This window comes from Salvelinus namaycush, chromosome 24 (genome assembly GCF_016432855.1).
Source record: "Salvelinus namaycush isolate Seneca chromosome 24, SaNama_1.0, whole genome shotgun sequence".
In the NCBI taxonomy this organism is placed as follows: Eukaryota; Metazoa; Chordata; class Actinopteri; order Salmoniformes; family Salmonidae; genus Salvelinus; species Salvelinus namaycush.
The window spans coordinates 18,469,610-18,495,005 of record NC_052330.1 but is presented as its reverse complement, the minus strand read 5'-3'; the positions used below and the strand labels follow the sequence as shown (position 1 = coordinate 18,495,005).

Here is a 25,396-nt window from a genome sequence, read left to right as displayed (position 1 = left end):
GTGGGGGGAGGTTTCATTGTGTGTGTGTGTGTGGGGGGAGATTTCATTGTGTGTGTGTGTGTGTGGGGAGGTTTCATTGTGTGTGTGTGTGTGTGGAGGTTTCATTGTGTGTGTGTGTGTGTGTGTGGAGGTTTCATTGTGTGTGTGGAGGTTTCATTGTGTGTGTGTGTGTGTGTGTTCCTAGAGTAGTGATATTGAGTCTTACTTTTTTTCTTGCTACTACCTTTCTCTCTCTCTCTCTCTCCTTCCCCTCTCTCCTTCCCCCTCTCCCTCTCTCTCCTTCCCCTCTCTCCTTCCCCCTCTCCCTCTCTTCTTCCCCCTCTCCCTCTCTTCTTCCCCCTCTCCCTCTCTTCTTCCCCCTCTCCCTCTCTTCTTCTCCCTCTCCCTCTCTTCTTCTCCCTCTCTTCTTCCCCCTCTCCCTCCCTCCCCCTCCCTCCCTCTCTCTAGATCACGGTGTGGAAGAGGTACAGTGATTTCCGGAAACTTCATCACGACCTCTGGCAGCTACACAGGAATCTCTTCAGCCAATCAGAGCTCTTCCCACCCTTCGCCAAGGCCAAAGTGTTTGGTAAGGGGCCGCTATTAACATATTACCTGACATGGTGTGTGTGTAAAATAAACACAGTGTAATAACATATTACATGACATCTGTAATAACATATTACATGACGTGTGTAATAAACAGTGTAATTACATGACGTGATGTGTGTGTGTAATAACATATTACATGACGTGATGTGTGTGTAATAAACCCAGTGTAATAAGTGTGTGTGTGTGTGTGTAGGTCGTTTTGATGAGACGGTGATTGAGGAGAGGAGGCAGTGCTCAGAAGATCTGCTCCAGTTCTCTGCTAACATCCCAGCCCTCTACAGCAGCCAGCACATTCAGGACTTCTTCAAGGTACACACACACCACACACACACTCATCATAAAGGCTGCTGCTACTCTGTTTATCCTGATGCGTGGGCACCTTACCCCTATACATATCTACTTCTATCGATCCAGTATCCCTGCACATGGTACTGGAACTGACCCTGTATATAGTATGCTTACTTTCTTGTGTTCTTATTTTTTATATCTGGTGTGTTTTTGTTATACCTTGTTAGTTTTAGTATTACATTGTTATTGATTACTGCATTGTTGGGGTTAGAGCTAGCCAAAAAAGGCATTTCACTGCACTGAAACGCATGAACACACACACACAAACCTTCAAGGTATTGGTCCACCTAGCATCACGTTGCTAATAAACATCTGTCCCTGACTCCTCATAGGCTCACTGTCCAATGGGCTCTCTCTCTGGTTGTTGGTTGGTTGTGTTTCAGGGAGGGGAGGTCAGCGACGGCTCAGAGCTTATTGGACCGGCCGAACCCTTCTTGGACTTCCTGGCTGACAGCCTATCAGACTGCGGCTCTGAAGGTAGGGCGGGACCTGAGGAGTATTCATTACAGTTTCATCCCAGTTTAACCTCATATTTGAGGGAAAAGGACACCTACCCTCGTATCACTCATTGTCTGTGTGTTTCTCTCCCCAGTTCAGAGGGATCTCGGTGGAGTAGATGATTTGACCATTACCAGTCAGTCTGAATATGGAGGTAAAAACAATATTGTGTGTGTGTGTTTCTACAAACATTGTCTGTGTGTGTGTCTACCCTCCTGTATTTGTGTGTTGTCTGTACTGATGTCTATGTGTCCCCTCCCCAGGTCCGTCCAGTGACAGTGACCTGACTTCCCTGGCCGTAGACATAGACTCTTTGGCTGAGCTGGACGATGGCATGGCCTCTGGCCGTAGCTCGCCCAACCAGCCACTGGGAGGCTCCAGCACCATCACCAGTACCCACAGCAGCCCCTCTCTGCCCCCCCTGTATGACTACCAGCAGCACCACCATCAGCAGCACACCTCGAATCCAGCCCCCGGCTCCCCAGCCCCCGAGGTCAGCCGAACCAGCAGGACAGCGCTGTTCCCCTCCAGTCTGAGGAGAGGTAACGCTAACGCCAGGGAAACCAAGAGAGACTACCTGGACAGGGCTAGCGAACACATCCGATTGGCTGTGCAGAAGGAAGCAGAGCAGGACTACCAATCAGCGTTCTCCTACTACAGGAGCGGGGTGGATTTGCTTCTGCAAGGGGTGCAAGGTAAGGTACCTTGGAGGGAAACACTAGGTACTTTGTTGAGGAGACAATATGTTTGTTTGTTTGTTGTGCTGTGTTAATGGGTTCTGTTGAGAGGAAGCGATGGCCAGCCATTTGTCACTAATGACTGTTATTAACTCAACACCCCTTAAAACGTCAATTACAGCTCTTAGTCCAGACACACACTGCTACACTACACAATACCTCTCACACTCTCTCGTTTTCTCTCTCCCTTTCTTTCTTGTCTTCGCTCTTGCTCGTATTCATACAAGCACTTGCACTCCCTCAGAGTTCTGCCCGATTAGGGGGAAATTGTGTATTGGTGCAAATGCGGCACGTGATTTAATTTTTTACATTTTGATTTGAACTTTTATTTAACACGGCAAGTCAGTTAAGAACAAATTCTTATTTTCAATGACGGCCTAGGAACTGTGGGTTAACTGCCTTGTTCAGGGGCAGAACAACAGATTTTTACCTTGTCAGCTCGGTGATTCAATTTTGCAACATTTCGGTTACTAGTCCACCGCTCTAACCACTAGGTTACCTGCCGTCACAATTTGATTGATTGGCTTTGCAATCTGAATTGGCTGGTTCTATTGGCTGGTGTTTGTATCTTACATAATTCTCCTTCCCTCCATCTCCCCCTCTCTCTCCAGGCGAGCCCAGCCCTACGAGGCGGGAGGCTGTGAAGAGAAGGACGGCTGAGTATCTGATGCGTGCTGAGCAGATATCCAATCAGCATCTGAGAAACAGCATGGGTCAAGGGTCAACACAGACAGTGGTCAGTGGCTACAAACAATCTCATTGGCTCACTGATGCACCCTTATAATCATTATTGTAAAAGACAACATTTCTTCTCAATGACTTGCCTGGCTTTATATAAGGTTATATAAAATCAATCTTGTCCATCTATCTCAGGCCATGGGGGCACAATGTTCTACCGCCACATGCAGAGGGGGTCAGCAGAGTCCAGCCGAGGAGCTCAGGGCCTACATGGTGCTGGGGGTCATCGATAAGGTCAGTCTGGGGAAGGATGGGTTGAAGTGCAGTCATATAGACTGTTTGTTTTAGGTTGGTGCAGATGGAGAGGAAGCTACTTTAGACTATAGATAAGCATCCTGTGGGCAGTTATCATCAGTTTGAAGTGGTTTCCTCATCTCCTTTCCTGGATCTAAGTAGAAAGACTACGGTGTTACCTGTTTTCACCTATCCATGTCTTTTTAAAATCAGCTAGGATCAAGGAAAGGAGACGAGGAAAGAAAGCCAGTGTGTGTGTGTCGGGGTGCCACAAGGTCAGTTTAGGTTACTGGTCCTCTCAAACAGCTGCTGGCAAAGTGACTCCAGCACTGGAGCATGAAATGACTTGGCAGGCAGAGCGGACATCGCACAACACAGAATCAATGGAGCTCAGCACAGGCCAGAGCCACAGCTCTTTACACAACCAAACACATATCAAATGGACACAGTGTAACACATGTGTTAGTGTAGCCCTACACACAACTAAAACCATACTATGTTTGCACACAACTCAGCAACACAACTAAGCACCTGCGGGTATTTGCTCCCTTATTCTGTGCATATAAAAATGGCGGCCAACGAAAGACAACAAAAACAGTTTTTGTCACCTAATGGACAATGACATACACAGCTCTTCTCCTTCTCCTCCCTCCTTCTCTCACTTTTAATTGGGGACAGGGGGACAGATGGAGAGAGCTCCTCACCCCTGCGCCTCCTCTCCTCTCCCCCGTCCCTGATGTTGGTGTGTTAATTATATTAGCGTCCTGGCTAGCACTTTCACTCTGTTTACTCACAACTCCATTCATATCCATTTAGCCTGCACCTGTTTGGGCCCAGCCAGGGTCACAGAGAATAAAACACACACACACACACCCCGCCACATATGCTCCAGCTCTCCCCTGAGAGAGGGAGCAGGAGAGAAATGGAGATGTCAGAGAGAGGAGGAGAAGTGAAGGAGAAAAGAAATGAAGATGTCAGGAAAGAGAGAGGAAGGGAGGGGGTGCAGGGAGGTGAAACGGACATGATTTAAGAGGGAGGGAGGCAGGGAAGAGATGGAGGGATACTGCAATGTTATGTCTGGATTTTAATTTAGTCTTTCCCCTCAGGTTCTTCTGGTTATGGACAAGAGAACCCAGGAGACCTTTATTTTGAAAGTAAGTCTATGTGGTGAATTAGTAGTCCTACTAGTGTGTGTGTCAGTCCCTAGTATTCAGGCTAGCGGTGTGTGTGAAAGCCACCATGTGCCCTGAGTGTAACGGTGTGTATGTGAGAGTCACCATGTGCCCTGAGTGTAACGGTGTGTATGTGAGAGTCACCATGTGCCCTGAGTGTAACGGTGTGTATGTGAGAGTCACCATGTGCCCTGAGTGTAACGGTGTGTATGTGAGAGTCACCATGTGCCCTGAGTGTAACGGTGTGTATGTGAGAGTCACCATGTGCCCTGAGTGTAACGGTGTGTATGTGAGAGTCACCATGTGCCCTGAGTGTAACGGTGTGTATGTGAGAGTCACCATGTGCCCTGAGTGTAACGGTGTGGTGTGTATGTGAGAGTCACCATGTGCCCTGAGTGTGACCTGTGTAATTGATTCTAATGGCCGTGTCCCTGTCAGCTCTCCTGCTCTGGGGCGAGACGTGTGCCAGATGCCATCCAACAGCACGCCACAGGCACAGACGACAAACACACACACACACACACGCACACACTCTCACTCATTCCTGCACTGAAGCCTAGAATAACTCAGATGTACTGTATACGTCTTAATGAATACAGACACAGGGAGTCGGGTTGGCAGGGCAATGTTTGCACAACCTCAATGCAATGTTTCTCCTTCATCCCTCCTCTTGGCCTCCCTCCCTCAGGGCTTGAGGAAGAGCAGTGACTGTGGGAGACCCAAGCGGACCATCATGCCTCACTCTGTACCCCACATGGTGCGGCTGAGGAAGTTCATTGTCTCAGAGGACACTGTGTTTCTTCTGCTACATTACGCTGAGGGTATGATGCACACTTCTTTTGTCTCCCTCACTCTATCTTTCATATCTCTTCTCTCCTTTATCTCCCTCCCTTCACTCACTCCCTGCCTGCCTGCCTACCCTTGTTGTAGACAGATGTTTGATAGAGTTGGGTGTATGTCACAGGTCATTATTCTGAATACCAGGTGGTGCTGCGCTTCATTAGCTATGCTAACACCTGGGCCTCCTTATTTTCCACTCACCAACGTGTGTGTGTGTGTGTGTGTGTGTGTGTGTGTGTGTGTGTGTGTGTGTGTGTGTGTGTGTGTGTGTGTGTGTGTGTGAAAGAGACAGACTCTGATAGCAGTTAGAGTAACTGCTATCCTCACACTTGTATTACTTGCGAAAAGACATTTATTTAAAAAAAAAAAAAATGTTATGCACCTATTGATTTTTGTTTACCATCATTTAGAAAATGAATGCGTTTTTCATATGGCATTCAAATATTTGATTGGCTGGCGCAATATTTGATTTGGAAAACTAGATAAAATGATATGATGCTTCAAATGGTAGATACAATCCAAGTCTAAGAAAAGCACAGGTGAAACTAGTGCGTTACAGTATAGCGAATCTGTCCCACATGGGAAGAGCAGACAAACAGCCAGCAAAGTAGTTGAGAGCAGACAGAGGGAGGCAGTGACCTGAGTGACATTCTCCAGTCCAACATGTGGTTGTTTTTCCTCCTAAGTGATCGTGCTGCCCTACTATCATTATCACCGCCAGCAGCACACACCCTATTCAGTCTCATCATACACAACAGATGCTGTCCTACAATCACTCACACCACAGCTGGATTAGAGTGTGTGAGTGTGTGTGTGTTTGGGGAGGAGTGTGCCCGTCTCTGCCTGCCAAGGACAGTTTCTAAATGTTATCATGACCCTTGAGGTAATTGAGTCCCCAAAACAATTAAACTGTTTTCACCATAATGTTGTTTTTTCCTTCTATTTACCTTTTGAGCAACCCACCTTGCCAACCAAAATGTTCTTACTTTGATCATTCAACAAGTTTCAATTCTCCCCATCTCTTTGTCTCTTCTCTCTCTCTCCTCTGTCCAGGTGGGAAGCTGTGGTCTCACATTGGGAAGTTCCTGCGTAACTCCAGCCCGGAGGACAGCTTCGACATTCCCTTCATTCAGAAAAGCCACACTACGGCAGTCTACTCTGCCCAACATGCTGCTCCCAAGCTGGGCTTGGACTCTGGCAGCTCTGGGTCTGGGCCTGGAGCTGGGTCTGGTTCTGGATGTGTGCTCCAGAGGCAAGAGGAGTCTTCTCTTGTCCTCCCCCAGAAGAGTGCTCTGCCTCCTGGACTGGCTGACCGCCTTAGGCCCCAGCCGGACTCTGGAGCGACCTCTGAGTTAGAGGAGTGCACCGACAGTTATCTGAATCTCTGTAATGAGTACGAGCAAGAAAAGGTAGAACCAGAAGCTCTAGGAGAGGGGGAAGAGAAGGAGGGAGAGGGGTGTGTGTCGAGAGGACAGGAAGCATCGTCGCTGGATGTCACCGTCACCACGACGACCACTTCCTCCAGGACTCGCTCACTGCTTAGCAACGACAGCCTCTGCTCTCCAATCAGCGCCCAGGAGCTGCGTTTCTTTACTCAGACGGCCGGGGATCACAACAACGGGCGTTGCCAGGAAATCGGGCAGGACCACGGCGAGGTGTTCAGCCCCTTGCTCTCCCCCGCCGTTCCCCTCTCGTTGGACCAGTCCAAACGCACCCCCATGGAGTTCTTCCGTATCGATAGTAAGGACAGTGCTAGCGAGGTGACGTGGTGTCCTGACTCGGCCGAGCTGAGGCCCAAACCAGACCCTTCCAAGCCACTCCCCTTCCTGTCCACCTCTGACCTGGGCTCTGAAGTCACAGACCTGTCGGACTTTGTGGAGGAGGTGAAAGGTCATGGAGGTGGGTCTGACTGGTGGGGTCTGGATGGTAGTGACCAGGGCTCTAATGAATCGGTACCAGTCATCTCCTTTAAAGAGGCAGTGGTGGAGGACGAGGGTCGACCCCCTGACCTCCTGGTCAACCTGCCTGGGGTCATGGGTGGGGAGGGGTTGGTGGGGGTAACTGGGGAAGTGGAGGCCCTACAGGAGGAGCTGGTGTCCTCGGGGGTGTGTCTGGCCCAGGAGGCCAAAACCTCCCCTAAGTTGACCCAGCCGGACGTGCTGCAGCTCCACCATGAACTTGAGGAGGGGGAGGAGCTGGCTGTGGTGCGGGCCCTCCCCTCGAGGGACAAACACACCACCTCTTCCTCTCCCTGCGCCTCCCTGGGGGACGACTGTGGCCTGGCCTTCGGACAAGATTCCAAAATGGCTTCCGGAGCTCCCGTACTCCCGAATAAGGACTTCCTCCCTGCCAGCGCTGTGTCTATAGCCCCGCTCTCTTCCTCCATCACAGACATTCCATTCGCTGACTCACTTAGCTCACTTCCTGAAAGATTAGAAGCCATTTTGAACCCACAGGTACACCCTGACAGTTTGGTTCTTAACCCAGACGGGACGATAGCTGGCTCCAACTGTGGTCAGGATGGGACAGGAGCCAGCTCTGGGGCAGAGAGTGCACTAGGCGTTGAGTCCCAGTTCCAGGCCTGTAAGGCTGGTGTGTTTGGTGTGGAGGACATGGTAGAGTCAGATAAGGATGTGTCTCGGCTGTTTGCAGAGCTTGACCAGTTGTCTGCTGTAGCGTCCCAGGCCAGGATTCCAGAGGAGTTTGTGAGGTGCTGGGCGGTGGACATGGTCTCTGCCTTGGACTCACTCCATCAGGAGGGCATCGTCTGTAAGGACCTCAACCCCAACAACATCCTCATCAACAGCAAAGGTCAGATCACACAGCTCTACTGAAGCAACAGGGCTTTGTGATGGGTGTTTGTATATAGCGTTTATCCATCAAAAGTGAACGCCCATCATACGTGTTGTGTAGACCCAGTTATATGCGTTAGGAGAAATATGCAGGCCTCAATCTAAGTTCCTCTGTCGACTAGAAGAGAAGTTATGAAGCAAAGTACTAAGTATTTCACACTGGTGGGGAATTTTCATTATCTTTCACTTTTCCTTCAAAGCTTAAACTACTAAAGTTCTGCCAGATATATTCATATAGATAGGACACGCCACTCATACGCCTATCTGTCTGATACCAGTGGTTTGGAAACTCCCTCCAAAGCATTATCTTTGTTTTACACCGACCGAAGCTTGAATCTCTCTCCTTCCCTTTCTAGTCCCATCATTTCTCTGTACCTTGTTATGGACACTTGTCTAATTATCTGAGTGGCTGTTTTGGTCTCCCTGTGTTCCCCTCTGTGTGTAATTATTGTTCTGAAGTGCTATCAACAGCCTAAGAGTAGTGTAGTGCATCAGTCTGGTTAACTCCGGCTGATGCCACCGGCTAGCTAATGGCAACATTAGTCCTAATGATACTGGTAGCCGTTAGCAGCTAAACAGGAGTAATCACTGGGGCCGTGTGCTGCTGGAATAGCTCTGTTAGAGAGAGAGGGAGGAGGTAAAGAGGTGTGTAAGTGTTCTAGAGGTCAGCTGAGTGGACTGTTGTGTGCAGAGAGAGCGAGGGAGTCAGGGTGACACAAACACTGTTTTTGGAAGTTGGAGACGTGTGTGTGTACGTGTTGACATAAGTTGGAAAGGGTTCTTTTTTGGGTTTGTTGACATGACTCATTTTTCTCTCTCTCGCTCCTTCGTTCCTAGGCCATGTTGAGCTGACGTATTTCTGCAGCTGGAGTGACGTGGAGGACTCCTACGACAGGGAGGCCATCGCTAACATGTACAGTGCACCAGGTGAGAGAGACACACAGAGAGATCAGATCAAGGCAACACATTAGCCAAGTTTTCAAAGCAGTTTCCTCCATTTGACCTGACTGCATTCATGTTGTGTTTCCTAATAGTCCGCCTCAGTGGACGCGTCATAAAACCACGGAAATGGTTCCAATGGTTTTTTCGCCGTTCATTTTTCACATTGTGAATTTTACGAAAAAATACATTTGTGTGTTTGGTGTAGGCTTGCCGTGACATTTTGATAGCCGTGTAATTCTCTCGGACAAGGTGACTTTCATCAATATATTGGGCTGAATTTACTCACAAAAATGTGCTATGCTAATTATTGATTGAAGTGACCTTGTCCGAGAGAGATTTGCGCACTTCTCAAAACGTCACGCCTGGGTAAGCCTACAAACATTATATGAAGTAGTTCTGAAATCCCAGAGGCAAAAAACGATTGGAACCATTTCCGGGTTTTATGACTGTGGTACTCAATTGTTCAAAAATGTGTGTGTGTGTTTCCAGAGCAGAAGGCCTCAGTAGTTTAGTAGTGAGGCTGTGTAGAGGTTCATGTTATGCAGACACACAGGCAGAAGTAGGCCACTCTCCCTCCCATCTCCCACAAAGGCCTCATTCATACAGGAGCAAGGCCACATAAACAGTTCACTATGTATGTGGGGCCTCGGGAAAGTGGGTTTAAATGGCAGTAGAGCCAATTCATTCATACGTGTAGATCTACAGATAACACACGTCGTTTTGGTGTGCATGCCTTGAGAGTTCTCATTCAGTGATGTCTTTTTTTTTTTTTTTACCTCTAGGCAAGTCAGTTAAGAACAAATTCTTATTTAAAATGACGGCCTACCAGGGAACAGTGGGTTAACTGTCTTGTTCAGGAGCAGAACGACAGATTTTTACCTTGTCAGCTCAGGGATTCGATCTAGCAGCCTTTCGGTTACTGGCCCAACGCTCTAACCACTAGGCTACCTGCCGCCTCATAACATGAACAAGTTTTAAACCAACACATTTCCCAGAGAATTAAACCTAGTCACAGATGCACAGAAGACCAACCTTTTCTGTGAGTATTAATGACACGCGATTACTGTCATCTATAGTTTTGACATATTTTAAAAGGCTTAAAATGGACTGAAAAAAATGTATAGATTTAGGAACTGAATGTAGTTCCTGGGGTGTCCTGTAGAGGGTAGTATGGCGCCAGCCTGTGTTGGTGTGGTGTGACTGACCTCTCCTGTGGCCTGAGCATGCCTGTGGAAGCCCTGGCATGCTGTTTAAAGGCTGACTAAACACACTGCTGTTACACACAAGACTCTACCGCACCTTGTATGTGTGTGCGTGCGTACGTGCAACACTGATGGCGCATGACGCTGTACTGGAACACCAGACGACGTGCGACAAATATAGTTAACATACTGTGTGTGTCGCTTTGGATTAAAGAAAAAATGACAGATGTATATACTTTTATATACTTTTAAGTTCTCTCTCCCACCCCCTCTTCCCAATCCTTCTTGTCCAAACCAAATGTATGGCAGAGTGCAATATGTATGAAAGCAAAGCTCCATCTCTTTCCACTCATGTTATATTCCAGAAGCCCCAGGCAGGCAGGCAGACGGGCAGGCAGTCCAGAGCAGCAGAACACCGTCCGTGTGTTAAGGCATTATAATGGAGATAGGAACTCGACACCGAGGGACATACACAGAGTATACCAAACATTAAGAACACCTTTCAAATATTGAGTTGCACCCCATACCCCCCCCCCCCCCCCTTGCCCTCAGAACAGCCTCAATTCGTCAGGGCATGGACCCTACTAGGTGTCAAGCCTTTCACAGGGACGCTGGCCCAGGTTGACTTCAATGCTTCCCACAGTTGTGTCAAGTTGGCTGGATGTCTTTTGGGTGGTGGACCATTCTTGATACACACAGGAAACTGTTGAGCGTGAAAAACCCAGCAGCGTTGCAGTTCTTGACACTAACCGGTGCGCCTGGCACCTACTACCATACCCCGTTTTTGTCTTGCCCATTCCCGCTCTGAATGGCACACATACACAATCCATGTGTCAATTGTCTCAAGGCTTCAAAATCCTTCTTCAGTCTATCTTCTCTCCTTCATCTACACTGGGTGAAGTCGATTTAACAGCTGACATCAATAAGGGATCATAGCTTTCACCTGGTCAGTCTATGCCATGGAAAGAGAAGGTTTTCTTAATGTTTTGTATGCTCAGTGTATGTCAAATGATCAAGCCCCAGAGGTCAGCAGGAGAGGCACTAAGGACAGATGAGGGAGGAATAAGCAGGCAGAGGTTAGGGAGTGTGTAGGTCAGCTGTTCGCTGTACTACTTTCATTTGTGAAAGATATTGGGTTATTTTAAAAGGGTGTGGTGACTACCGATTAGCTTCTGCGTAGATGGACTTGTAGGTCCATTATAGGTGTATCTCAGATCTCAAAGTGTATCTCATTTATGTGTCGGTGGTTACTTCCGCATCTGGTTGAGCACTGTTCATTGGGCAGCATGTGGTAGTTGTATTAGCCATGAGGATCCAGCAGGGGGATTCATGCTCTGTCTGTGAGTGTCTGTCTGACTTACCTATCTCTGCTTTATAGCCTTCACTCTCACTCATTTTCTCTCGTACTTTTCACTCTCTTTCAATCTCACGCTCTTTTTCCATTCTGTCTTTCATTCTATCTACCTCAATGTCATTCTGTAATCCCCCCCTCCCACAGATGTACTTACTCCACCCCCTTATGTATTGCTGTTTACCCAGACAGGGTCAGTCCCAGCTATGGTTCATTCCTGATGACAGATTTATGATTGTTTGCCAGAGAGCTTGCAGGGTGCCTGCTGTGACAGGGCGCTGTGTGTGTTTGTGTCAAGAGGGAGAGAGAGAGACAACATGTTTTCAACACACTCACACCCAAAAACATAGGAGGGGACTGGGAAAGTATTTATTTTATTTTGATCTATTAGTTGTTTATTATCTCTTTAACTGAGATTAGAACTGATTCTGTAAACACCAGAGTGCTTTTCTGTTTATTTAAAAAATCCCCCCCCAAAATATTATTTTTCTTTTATATCCCTCCTCTCCATCAAACTAACAGCATGTTATTTAGTGACAATGGTTTTGATAATAATATGTGCATTGTCACTTATTGTATGATTCACTTAAAGATAGGCCTTAGATTCCCCTTCTCCCTATTGTATTCAACACCACAGTAAGTACATCTGTGGTTAACGTTAACTGCTTCTACCTGAAGCGTGAGAAGCTCCAGACTCTCCGGCCCTCCTCTCTTCACTTCCTCCTACATCACTTCCCCTTCGAACAATGGCAGTCGGTTGGTTTTGGGGAAGTGGAGAAGAGAGAGGAGAAGAGAGAATGTTCCTCCTGGCCCTAAGAGATGAGAGGAGAGAGTGCTTTTCTTAAACAACTGACCGAGGAAGAGGGAACTCCTTTGCTGTAGAGAAAAGGGAAGTTGTGTTCCGATTCTGCCGTTAGACATCACACCTGGGCTGAGAACACTGTGTGGCTCCACTCACTGTCTCTTAGCTGGCTTGGCCTTCCCTTGACTTCACTCTTTTTGTAAAGATCAGCAGAGGCTCCCATCCCTTTAGATGAAATAAGAAAGACAAGGTGGAAAGGAGCCATTTTTAATGAACTCACGTGTGTATTATAGTCATATAAAACGGAGGCATACTGTACGAGTGGGTTTTGTTAGTGACCCACTCTTTCCCTCTCTCTCTCTTCCTGCCTTGCTCTGACAGAGCGGTAAGTGTAGCCAGCTCCGCTGTCTTCTCCCTGCAGCTCCTCAGACATTAATCCATTGTGATGACAATTGACCTTGCTGTGAGACGTGTGTGTCCAGTATCCTCCCCCCAAGCTCATACCCACGCAGGTATCACTAGTCTGTTCAATGACGATCTCTTCTCCTTGGCTGTCAAAACGGTGGTCATGGGGAGCCCTGAAGACTGGTTGCTCAGTTGTGTGCGAGAGCGTGTGAGCGAGCGCTGGCTGGATGTTCCTTTAAGGGCGGCCAGAGCGAGGAGTATCATAGCCCCAACTGGGGCTCTCTAACCTTGGCTGAAAGAGAACCCCCTGGAGCATCCTGGAGGAGAGGGAGCTTTGTCTCTCCTCCTCCCCAGCTGAGGAGCCTGGTCGCTGGGCACACGCGCTCTGACTCCTGGGCCCCGGCCCCAGGGTTACCAGGCCCCCCTCTGGAGAGAGGAGCGGAGAGAGACACAAGGGGCCATCTGGTGCCCAGTGGAACGCACGCACGCACAAACACACACACACACACACGCACGGACAAACACACACCCACATACAAACACACAGACAAGAGCACTGACACACACATACACCACACACAAATGGCACATGCACCAGTGGCCCCCCCAGCCGACCTGCCTGTCACTCCGGCTGTGTGTCCCTGCTCCCCTAACCTCCTCTGTGGGAGAGAGAGCCAGGGGCCTGGAGAGCCCAGGGAGGAAGAGATGGAACAAGAGGGAGAGGGGGGGAGAGAGGGAGGTGGGGTTAGAGGAAGGACGCACGGCCGACACCACGTTCACCTTGACAGGGTCTTACAGTGTAGGGGGAACATGGAGGTTTGTCTTCAGTGGTAGAACAGAAAGACTAACGGAACAAGAGATACGGTATAGAGGTGGGAATTTAATGTTTGTGGATTTGGTTTTGCTTTTGCAGTTCCAGAAGACCTGCCTGGAAAATAGCATTGAATTGAAAACAATAGAAGACAGGACGACAGATCAGTGATGTTTAATACAAGGCAGCTGGAACTAACAGACAGGACGACAGACCAGTGATGTTTAATACAAGGCAGCTGGAACTAACAGACAGGATGACAGACTAGTGATGTTTAATACAAGGCAGCTGGAACTAACAGACAGGACGACAGAGCAGTGATGTTTAATACAATGCAGCTGGAACTAACAGACAGGATGACAGACTAGTGATGTTTAATACAAGGCAGCTGGAACTAACAGACAGGACGACAGACCAGTGATGTTTAATACAAGGCAGCTGGAACTAACAGACAGGACGAAAGACCAGTGATGTTTAATACAAGGCAGCTGGAACTAACAGACAGGACGACAGACCAGTGATGTTTAATACAAGGCAGCTGGAACTAACAGACAGGACGAAAGACCAGTGATGTTTAATACAAGGCAGCTGGAACTATCAGACAGGATGACAGACCAGTCATGTTTAATACAAAGCAGCTGGAACTAACAGACAGGACGACAGACTAGTGATGTTTAATACAAGGCAGCTGGAACTAACAGACAGGACGACAGAGCAGTGATGTTTAATACAATGCAGCTGGAACTAACAGACAGGATGACAGACTAGTGATGTTTAATACAAGGCAGCTGGAACTAACAGACAGGACGACAGACCAGTGATGTTTAATACAAGGCAGCTGGAACTAACAGACAGGACGACAGACCAGTGATGTTTAATACAAGGCAGCTGGAACTAACAGACAGGATGAAAGACCAGTGATGTTTAATACAAGGCAGCTGGAACTAACAGACAGGACGACAGACCAGTGATGTTTAATACAAGGCAGCTGGAACTAACAGACAGGATGAAAGACCAGTGATGTTTAATACAAGGCAGCTGGAACTAACAGACAGGACGACAGACCAGTGATGTTTAATACAAGGCAGCTGGAACTAACAGACAGGACGACAGACCAGTGATGTTTAACACAAGGCAGCTGGAACTATCAGACAGGATGACAGACCAGTCATGTTTAATACAAGGCAGCTGGAACTAACAGACAGGACGACAGACTAGTGATGTTTAATACAAGGCAGCTGGAACTAACATGAGGATGAAATGGAGGGCAGGAGGGAAATGTTGACGAAGGCTTTAAGTGGAAGTGTATTATCATGTATTGTGTCTCTGGACTGGAGAAGTGTGTGCATTTCTGAAGGAGTGTCTGGTTGGTACCGTGTTTGTGTTTGTGTGTGTGTGTGTGTGTGTGTGTGTTACTGTGGGTTTCTGAGGGGTGTGTGCGCTTCTCAAATGTTTTTGTGTGTGAGGTCAGGTCATGCAGATGGTGTGAAGTTGCAGCACAGACGGTTTCCTCAATTTGACTGCTTTTTTATTATGCAAATCACCCCTTTACGAGACACACACACACACACATTTGGCTCCTCACTGGTTTGTGTGTGTAATATGTTAATTAAATAAAATATTAAGTCGTTGTCATTTCATAGTGTTATTATGTGCTATTTTAATTTTGGGATAGTGAATTTAAAGGAATCGCGCTAATCACAAGTCAGAACTGATGTTTTGTCAGCTACATGTCCTATTATCACTTCTCTCTCCTTTGTTGTAGAGGTGGGCGGTATAAGCGAGGAGACGGCAGCGTGTGATTGGTGGAGTTTGGGAGCCATCTTGTTTGAGCTGCTCATAGGCAAGGTAAGAGGACAAATGGTGTGTGTGTGTGTGTGTGTGTGTGTGTGTGTGTGTGTGTGTGTGTGTGTGTGTGTGTGTGTGTGTGTGTGTGTGTGTGTGTGTGTGTGTGTGTGTGTGTGTGTGTGTGTGTGTGTGTGTGTGTGTGTTAGATGGATGCCTGTGTGTGTGCGGGGGCAGTGAAGACATCTGTGTGGTGGTATATGTTGGCTCTCGCTGGCTATCGCTCTCGCTGTGCCAGGGTGGACATGTGACTCTATCTCTGTCAGGTGTGTGTGTGGAAGGTGTTTTGTGGTGTCTGTGTGTAGGTGCGTCTTGGATCTTCCCCTCTCTCCCTGGCTGGCTAGCTGTGCCAGGGTGGATGTGTGTGTGTGTATGTATGTATACATACATACATACATACATACATATATGCCTGTGTGTCTGTTGTTTGTGTGTGTGTGTGTTTGGAGGTGTCTGTGTGTAGTTGCGTCTTGGCTCCCGTCTCTCCCCCTGGTTCTCGGCTGGTGCCAGGGGCAGCGGTGTGACTTTCTCCCCCAGCCTGGGCTCCATCTGCTGGGGCAGGGGGTCACCTCTCCCTGGGCCCTCTCCTGGCTCTCTGTCCCTGGATCAGGGCTGGGATGGAAGAGAGAGCCAGCTCTCAGGACTCCTTGGGCTGAGCTGACTGACCTTAGATCAGTATAGAGGTGGGAGAACAGGGCAGATCTCTTGGTGATGTACTGCTGTGGCTGTTCCTGGGTCAGGGGTAGACGAGGACTGGTGAGGAGGGTGATATCACTGTCTTCTAGAACACTGACACACACTCGTGACAGGTCCAGAACACTCCTCAAACTTTTAATTGTCCTTAAATTTGAATAAATCCTAACTGACTGCCAGTGGCGTAGTTTCATCTGAACGATCTTTAGTTCCCATCACTAGCTGAAACAGATGAAACGAACAGCCAGGTTGTAAGTTTGTTTTAACATTGTGAATACACTTACTGGCAGAACTTCAACAAACCCACAGATTTCTCTTTTGAGGATTTTAGTTGAGGTATATTACACACACACACACACACACACACACACACACACACACACACACACACACACACACACACACACACACACTCACACACACACACACAGGCGCTCTTGATCCTTGCACACACACACACACACAGAGGAGCTCTTGATCCTTGCAGGATAAGATTTTGCCCAGGGCGATCTTGACTGTTGCTGGGATCTGAGCCATATCTCCTGCAGCATGTGTTGGAAAGAGCAACCGATCTAACTGATGAACTAACAGGGTTTTTCCATGCTAATCTCACATACGCACGCACGCACACACACACACACACACACACACACACAAATGACTGTATAAGGGGAAGCACACATACAAATATTTTATGCTGAAAAAATATATAAACAACATTCAACAATTTCAAACATTTAACGGAGTTACAGTTCATATAAGGAAATCAGTCCATTGAAATAAATTCATTAGGCCCTAATCTATTTCCCATGACTGGGAGTACAGATATGCATCTGTTGGTAACAGATACCTTAAAACAATATATTAAGGTAGGGGCTTAGATCAGAAATCCAGTCAGCCATTTGCCTAATGTTGCGCCACGCATCTCCTTCACAGAGTTTTTTTTTTATTGTGGCCTGTGGAACGTTGTCTCACTCCTCTTCAATGGCTGTGCGAAGTTGCTGGATATAGGCGGGAACTGGAACACGCTGTAGTACATGTCGATCCAGAGCATCCCAAACATGCTCAATGGGTGGCATGTCTGAATATGCAGGCCATGGAAGAACTGGGACATTTTTCAGTTTCCAGGAATTGTTTACAGATCCTTGTGACATGGGGCTGTGCATTATCATGCTGAAACATGAGGTGATGGCGGTGGATGAATGGCACGACAATGGGCCTCAGGATCTCGTCACGGTATCTCTGTGTATTCAAACTGCCATCAATAAAATGCAATTGTGTTAATTGTCCATAGCTTATGCCTGCCCATATCATAACCCCACCGCCCTCATGGGGCACTATGTTCACATCAGCAAACCGCTCGCCCACATGACGCCATACATGGATGGGTCTGCGGTTGTGAGGCCGGTTGGACGTACTGCCAAATTATCTTATTAAATTATCTGTCAACAGCTCTGGTGGACATTCCTGCACTCATCATACCAATTGCACGCTCCCTCAACTTCAGACATCTGTGGCATTGTGTTGTGTGACAAAATTGCACATTTTAGAGTTGCCTTTTATTTCCCCCAGCACAAGGTGCACATGTGTAATGATCATGCTGTTTAAACAGTTTATTGATATGCCACACCTGTCAGGTGGATGGATTATGCTCACTAACAGTGATGTTAACAAATTTGTGCACAACATTTGAGAAATACGCTTTTTGTGCTAATGGAAAATTTCTGGTCTTTTATTTCAGCTCATAAAACATGGGACCAAGACTTGTTGTGGTTATATTTTTGTTCAGTGTATTTACTTGGCTTATGTTTTTCCACATTTGGGCTGCGTTGGGTTTTTAAGTAAAATCTCAAGGGCTTGTTGTAACACAGTAATTATGACTACCTGTGGTGTAGGTGCACACACACCCAATTACATTACCACCTGCCTGACTCTGTTTGCATAGAGCTCTTCCCTTTGTAACGCATGTTTATAGTGACTTCAACAGAATAACTGTCTGTCTGAGTTCCCCCTTCCATCTCTTCCACTAACCTCTCCCCATGTGAAAAACAACCTTTTCCATTAGGTCACAAGGAAGAGCAACAGCCCAGTGAAATCACACTGATATTATCTCTGCTATGATCAGTATTATTTCAGGTGTTTTCTCCCTCTCTCTTGTCTTCTGTTTATCCAGTCAGCTTTTCTCCTGTAGTGGCCTCCGCAGGCTGGGGGTCTGTCTCTGTCTGCCTCTGTGGCAGCTTCACACAGGGAGTAGCCGAAACTTGAACAGCTTTTGTAGTGACGGAAACAGATAAATAAACTGGGGTTTGTCTGATGTGTATCTGAGACTATGGAGGTTGATCCAGGCTGGATAACATTTCACCGTCTGAATGACACCGAGCTAGAATAATATGATCCAACCGGGTGTCAAATAAATACGTGTAATTGTGTGAGCATGTTTTTTATGTGCATAATGTGCGTTTCTCTTCCTCCCCAGTCTCTGCTGCAGTGCCACCCAGCTGGTATCAGTCGCCACACGGCCCTCAACGTCCCTGAGTTTGTATCTGAGGAGGCTATGTCGCTACTGGTGGAGGTCAGTACTCTTCTGTTCTATAATACACATTGTGGCTGCTCCTCCTTCTGTTGACTACTCATCTCTTCTATTCTCCTCTGTACTGATGAGTACTTCATGTACTAAAGTAAACACAGGCACTGTGTATAAATACATCCTATATTTAACGTAGCTCGCACAAGGCTAAAGTTCCCTTGCTAATTCCTCATTCCAATGTTTAATATAAACTGGGTAGCATTCATACTGCTCCTGTCTATCTATCTAATACAGCGTGTGTGATGCGTTATAATAAAAAGTCACGATTGGTACCCCGTAAGTGAGAAGACACCATCTAATGACAGTCAGACTGACATTTTGATTGGCTCATGCCCGGGTTTAATAATGGATTACTATGGAATGTCCTATGGTGTGATGATAGGCATGGAGAACAGCCATTACACACGTTTTAAAACTGTCTTATGTCACAAATACATTATCTAATGAATGCATAGATGCTATAATGAGTGAGCTAATGAATACATGGCAGATGTGCGATTTCACACCAGTGTGAGCGGAAAATATTTTTAGTATCTCGTATTGTTCTGGCAATTCTCACATAGAAACTTCATTGGGAGGAAGGATGTCTGAAATGCTTTTTACAAAATGCTTTTATGAAATGCTTTTCATGCGTTTTATTTTTTTGAATGTCATTATGACAGTGGCCATTTTAGGCCCTTTTCAGACCTATATATGCCCTCTGTAAGACCTTATGATCCGTGATCCGTACATGATACATCTTGGAGTATAATGACAGCAAGATGTTGTCTGTATCATGTACGGATCATAGGGTCTTACAGGAGGTATGTATAGGTCTGAAAAGGGCCTAACATGGCCACTTTCATCATTATAAAAAATATATATATACAGTGGGGAGAACAAGTATTTGATACACTGCCGATTTTGCAGGTTTTCCTACTTACAAAGCATGTAGAGGTCTGTCATTTTTATCATAGGTACACTTCAACTGTGAGAGACGGAATCTAAAACGAAAATCACATTGTATGATTTTTAAGTAATTAATTTGCATTTTATTGCATGACATAAGTATTTGATCACCTACCAACCAGTAAGAATTCCGGCTCTCACAGACCTGTTAGTTTTTCTTTAAGAAGCCCTCCTGTTCTCCACTCATTACCTGTATTAACTGCACCTGTTTGAACTCGTTACCTGTATAAAAGACACCTGTCCACACACTCAATCAAACAGACTCCAACCTCTCCACAATGGCCAAGACCAGAGAGCTGTGTAAGGACATCAGGGATAAAATTGTAGACCTGCACAAGGCTGGGATGGGCTACAGGACAATAGGCAAGCAGCTTGGTGAGAAGGCAACAACTGTTGGCGCAATTATTAGAAAATGGAAGAAGTTCAAGATGACGGTCAATCACCCTCGTTCTGGGGCTCCATGCAAGATCTCACCTCGTGGGGCATCAATGATCATGAGGAAGGTGAGGGATCAGCCCAGAACTACACGGAAGGACCTGGTCAATGACCTGAAGAGAGCTGGGACCACAGTCTCAAAGAAACCCATTAGTAACACACTACGCCGTCATGGATTAAAATCCTGCAGCGCACGCAAGGTCCCCCTGCTCAAGCCAGCGCATGTCCAAGCCCGTCTGAAGTTTGCCAATGACCATCTGGATGATCCAGAGGAGGAATGGGAGAAGGTCATGTGGTCTGATGAGACAAAAATAGAGCTTTTTGGTCTAAACTCCACTCGCTGTGTTTGGAGGAAGAAGAAGGATGAGTACAACCCCAAGAACACCATCCAAACCATGAAGCATGGAGGTGGAAACATCATTCTTTGGGGATGCTTTTCTGCAAAGGGGACAGGACGACTGCACCGTATTGAGGGGAGGATGGATGGTGCCATGTATCGCGAGATCTTGGCCAACAACCTCCTTCCCTCAGTAAGAGCATTGAAGATGGGTCGTGGCTGGGTCTTCCAGCATGACAACGACCCGAAACACACAGCCAGGGCAACTAAGGAGTGGCTCCGTAAAAAGCATCTCAAGGTCCTGGAGTGGCCTAGCCAGTCTCCAGACCTGAACCCAATAGAACATCTTTGGAGGGAGCTGAAAGTCCGTATTGCCCAGCGACAGCCCCAAAACCTGAAGGACCATATGGAGGAGTGGGCCAAAATCCCTGCTGCAGTGTGTGCAAACCTGGTCAAGAACTACAGGAAATGTATGATCTCTGTAATTGCAAACAAAGGTTTCTGTACCAAATATTAAGTTCTGCTTTTCTGATGTATCAAATACTTATGTCATGCAATAAAATGCAAATTAATTACTTAGAAATCATACAATGTGATTTTCTGGATTTTTGTTTTAGATTCCGTCTCTCACAGTTGAAGTGTACCTATGATAAAAATGACAGACCTCTACATGCTTTGTAAGTAGGAAAACCTGCAAAATCGGCAGTGTATCAAATGCTTGTTCTCCCCACTGGAGAACAAGCATTTGATACACTGCCGATTTTGCAGGTTTATATATATATATATACACACAAATGTAAAAAGCATGTCAAACACAAGTTTCTATGAGTTTTTCCAGAACAATCTAAGATACCAAAAATGTTTTCTGTTCATGCTGGCGTGGAATCACCCAGATGTATATTATGTGTGCACGTTATATGACCTGTTTTAGATCAGGAAAGCTCTCTTCACTGATTTTCACTTTGCTTAGTTTGCTATGTGAGATATCAGCGAAATAGTTTGTTCTCCACCGCTTGAGTGTTAATAGCGTTTGTTTTTATATTTTGTGGGTGTAGCTTCTCCAGTTCAACCCCATAGAGAGGCTGGGGGCGGGGGTGGCAGGAGCAGAGGACATCAAATCACATCCCTTCTTTGGCCGAGTGGACTGGCCCAAATAAGCCCAGTGCATTGTGGGACGGTGGACGGTGGTCAGAAATGAATGCTGTTGGCGGATCGAGCTGCTGACAGGGTGGGCACACACACACACACACACACACACACACACACACACACACACACACACACACACACACACACACACACACGTACACCCAGACATGGCCAGTGTCAACAAGTGAACTCTTGTTGGGGAGTTGGTCAAATCGTCTACACACCTACCTTGTACATGTTACTCTCACTGACGTTCTCTTTTTCCTCATGTTGAGCAGCTTAGACTGTTGAGACATGATGCATGTGGTGCAATAAACTAACTAGTGCTTTTATGGAAGGGTGGTTCACAAAGTCAATGAAACGTTTTATTATTTCAACAAGACAACCAACGGTCTTCTGACATTTCACAGTCCATGTACGTTCCCCTGTATTGATAGGTTGCATACTGTTTTCTCCGACCTAAAATTGTAGATGCCCTCCTCTTGGCCGCAGAGCCAGAATGTTGCTGTTTTAAACCTTAATATCCTGCAATTCTACACTTTGCCATGGGGCGAACTGAAAATGTTACTGTTTTAAAGCTAATTCCCTGCAATTCTACACTTTTACTACAATTCTACACATAATTCAACACATTTTGCTGTGGGGCGGTGAGAACATTTTTTACTTTTAAAGCTAGTTTCCTGCAATTCTACACATTTTGTCATAGCATAAGAACACGGCATAAGCCATTTGAGTGACTCAAACATAACATCTATGGGGCCCCATGCCATTTTTTGACTTTTAGATTCTCCCGGACTGTCTAGTTTTTGTTTTGGTGATTGTTAGTTCTCAAAGATGATCTTATTTTAAAATATATAGCTCTTAGCTTTTCTACCTACTTTTATATCTGGTTTTAGTCATTTCCGTTTACACTGAAAACATTTTATCCTGAAAGTTATTTGAATTTTTGCATAAAAAAAAAAACTACATATTTTTGGGAGTTTTGACAACGATTGGCCACTGCTAGATGAATATAGGGGAAACACTGGCATTGTACACGGGAGATGCATTGTATAACATTTGCCATGGTTGAATGAAGGGTGAATATTGGTTGGATTATGGTTGAGTAATGTTTTTGTAGGGTTGTCTGAATGATATAGTCGAAGGTGCGTTTTTTTTTTTAGCCAGAGAAACCCTCTACTGTACATCAGTGTTCTTCTGTGCATTTGATAATATATTATATATCATATTTAATGAAAAGACAACTATTATAGATTCAATAATTGATGTTCATGCATTGATCTCGTCATGTCCATTGTCATGTAGCCTAAAACTCCCCATCTGTGTGTTGTCAAGGTAACTTGTAATGTCATTTATATTCATCTGTCTCACACCCAATCCTCATTGGTGTCCACTTCTACTCTGACCAATACCTACTATTTTCAATCACTCACTGCCTCTACACAATTTTTTTTACAATGAATGTAGAGCTCCCATCGGATGACCTGACAGACTCCGCCTATTACAAGTCCCACTGTATGCTGCCTTCCTTGTTAAAATGGCAGAACACTGTCACCCCCAATGTAACTCCTGCGCATCACATACTGCCTCCTGCGCATCACATACTGCCTGTAACTAACCACAGATCTAGGATCAGCTTACACTAACCCAATATAACCATAAACTACTCCGAGGAAAAACTGACTATAGACCAGTACTTGGACACCTTGATGATTTGAAAATCCCTATTCAAACCTGATTGATTCCTCTATTTTGTTCTGGCTCTCTGGTTAATTGATTGACTAACGGCATGGCATGGACCTAGCAGTTAGCCGTACACTTAGTCACTATCCATGTCCTACAATGACCTATTCTCTGAGATGCCAAACACTACCAGTGAGAGATGTATGTATGCCTACAATAGTTGGTTTTGTATGTTTCTTACTGTATCTAGCTATTCTCACTTACACATGTTTTATGTATTAGTCTGTCTTCTCTGGAATACAACTTAATAAACACACATCTGGATCATCTATCAGTGGTGGGGATCTGCTTCTTAGTCCTGTATGTGTGGATATAACTGGGTGTGTGTTTTGTAGTGGACAAGTGGTTTTAGTCAGTGGTTTATCATCTGCCATTTGTACTCAGTTCATGGTGGATCTGCCGGGTGTGTGTTTCTGGGGATACAGTCCCTCTCTCTGATCAGTAGGAGTGATGACACTCCTAAAGAGCTGCTGTCAGTCCTGCTGAGTATCACCCTGACCCTGATAGAAGCCAACACACACACACACACACACACACACACACACACACACACACACACACACACACACACAAGTAAGGAGTTTTTAGAATTGCCAGTGTATCAGGTTCAGTGACTCTAGTTCCTGGCTGTGCCTTAGTAAGAACTGATTATGGGTTTTGCTGGTTAATATCAAGACCTGACTCATTAGTTACACACAGGGTGAGAGGTTCACTCCACCGCACTGACCACTGTGTGTGTGTGTGTGTGTGTGTGTGTGAGACTGTAAAGGAATTATCCACTGCTTACAAAAGTCTCAGAATATAGTCCCTTTTCCAGTTGGGACACAATCCACTAAGTGTATCAAGCCTTTCCAGGTTTGATGTCTTCAAAGGAGAGAAATGATGTTCCTTACAGTGCTTACTACATGTCTCACCTTATGGACCTTATTGCTATCCTATATTGTTTTCATGTTGTACAGCATAGTTTGTTGAACTGTCCTGCCCTTGGAACATTCTAGAATCCTCTCAAAGCCGCCTTGCCCTGGGAACAATGGCTCCTCACACACAAAGGACCCTGATGCCTGTGTGTGTGTGTGTGTGTGTGTGTGTGTGTGTGTGTGTGTGTGTGTGTGTGTGTGTGTGTGTGTGTGTGTGTGTGTGTGTGTGTGTGTGTTTGTGCGTGCCACAGGGAAGGACTCATCTAGTCAGGGGCTAGATTAAGAGGACATGCCAAGGTCCTCCCATGATGCAACAGAATGCTATCAGCTCAAGCCTCAGAGCGGAGTGCCACCAAGACCTGCAGGGAGGAGATCAACCTCTGATCCCCAGCAACTTACTGTTCCACTCATCCCTCTCTTCCTCTCTCTCTTTGTCTTTCTCTCCCTCTATCCATCTCTCGCTCACTATCTGGCATCCACTGTTCTTCTGTCCTACACCCTGGCATCCTCTCCTTTTTGTATGTAACTCCCTTCTGGTGTCCTCTCTCTCTCTCTCTCTCTCTCTCTCTCTCTCTCTCTCTCTCCCATACATGCATGCAGCCAATTGGCTTGCCCTCTGCGTCATACTGCTGGTGGTCAGGTTTTGTTTTTGTCTTTGGTGGTTTGACTTTCCTCCACAAAGCACAGGAGGACTCCAAATAGCCCAGGGTGGGACACACAGCTGAAGAGTTCTGCCGCTTACGATCCCCGGGCATCTTCTCCAGCTTCTGTCAGAGCCATGATGTTATAATGAAGAGACGCAAAGCTTTTAGTAATAATAAAAAAATTGAATTTAAATTGTGTAGCGCTATTCATTATTATTTAAAAGAATCTCAAAGCACATTAAAAGCAGACAGACAACACACCTGCCTTTCTGACGGTCCCCTCCAAGAGTCACCCCTCCGTAGGTACAGGTGCTCTATTGATGAACATTTGGTGATGCCACAGCTGCTGAAAAGTGCACACAAAGTACCCCCATCACACCATGTACCCCCCCATCCACCCCATCACACTCACACCGACTTCCACCTCTTGGGATATATGCTACATGGTCAAAGTAGTGATATGAGGAAGGATGCGGGGGCTCTACAGGACTACAGTATAATAGAAACGGTTGAGGTTAGGCACCAAGTGTATAGTAGCAGGTGTTCCACTGTCTCATTCCCCTGTTTCACTATAA

The 25,396-nt window shown here is 46.3% G+C and overlaps 1 protein-coding gene across 1 annotated transcript in view; it reads left to right on the top strand.

Moving 5' to 3' along the window:
- The window catches only part of rps6kc1 (ribosomal protein S6 kinase polypeptide 1), a 51,173-nt gene extending 27,644 nt beyond the window's left edge, over positions 1–23,529 (top strand). The window contains exons 3-16 of the mRNA XM_038962265.1: positions 448–568; positions 785–900; positions 1,323–1,416; positions 1,532–1,591; positions 1,701–2,132; positions 2,786–2,910; positions 3,048–3,146; positions 4,253–4,300; positions 5,007–5,139; positions 6,212–7,969; positions 8,848–8,937; positions 15,289–15,371; positions 18,538–18,633; positions 21,424–23,529. Of these exons, the coding sequence (XP_038818193.1) occupies positions 448–568; positions 785–900; positions 1,323–1,416; positions 1,532–1,591; positions 1,701–2,132; positions 2,786–2,910; positions 3,048–3,146; positions 4,253–4,300; positions 5,007–5,139; positions 6,212–7,969; positions 8,848–8,937; positions 15,289–15,371; positions 18,538–18,633; positions 21,424–21,525 (3,357 nt within the window). The 3' untranslated portion in view covers positions 21,526–23,529. The remainder of the gene's footprint in view (positions 1–447; positions 569–784; positions 901–1,322; positions 1,417–1,531; positions 1,592–1,700; positions 2,133–2,785; positions 2,911–3,047; positions 3,147–4,252; positions 4,301–5,006; positions 5,140–6,211; positions 7,970–8,847; positions 8,938–15,288; positions 15,372–18,537; positions 18,634–21,423) is intronic.
- The last annotated feature ends 1,867 nt before the right edge of the window (positions 23,530–25,396 follow it).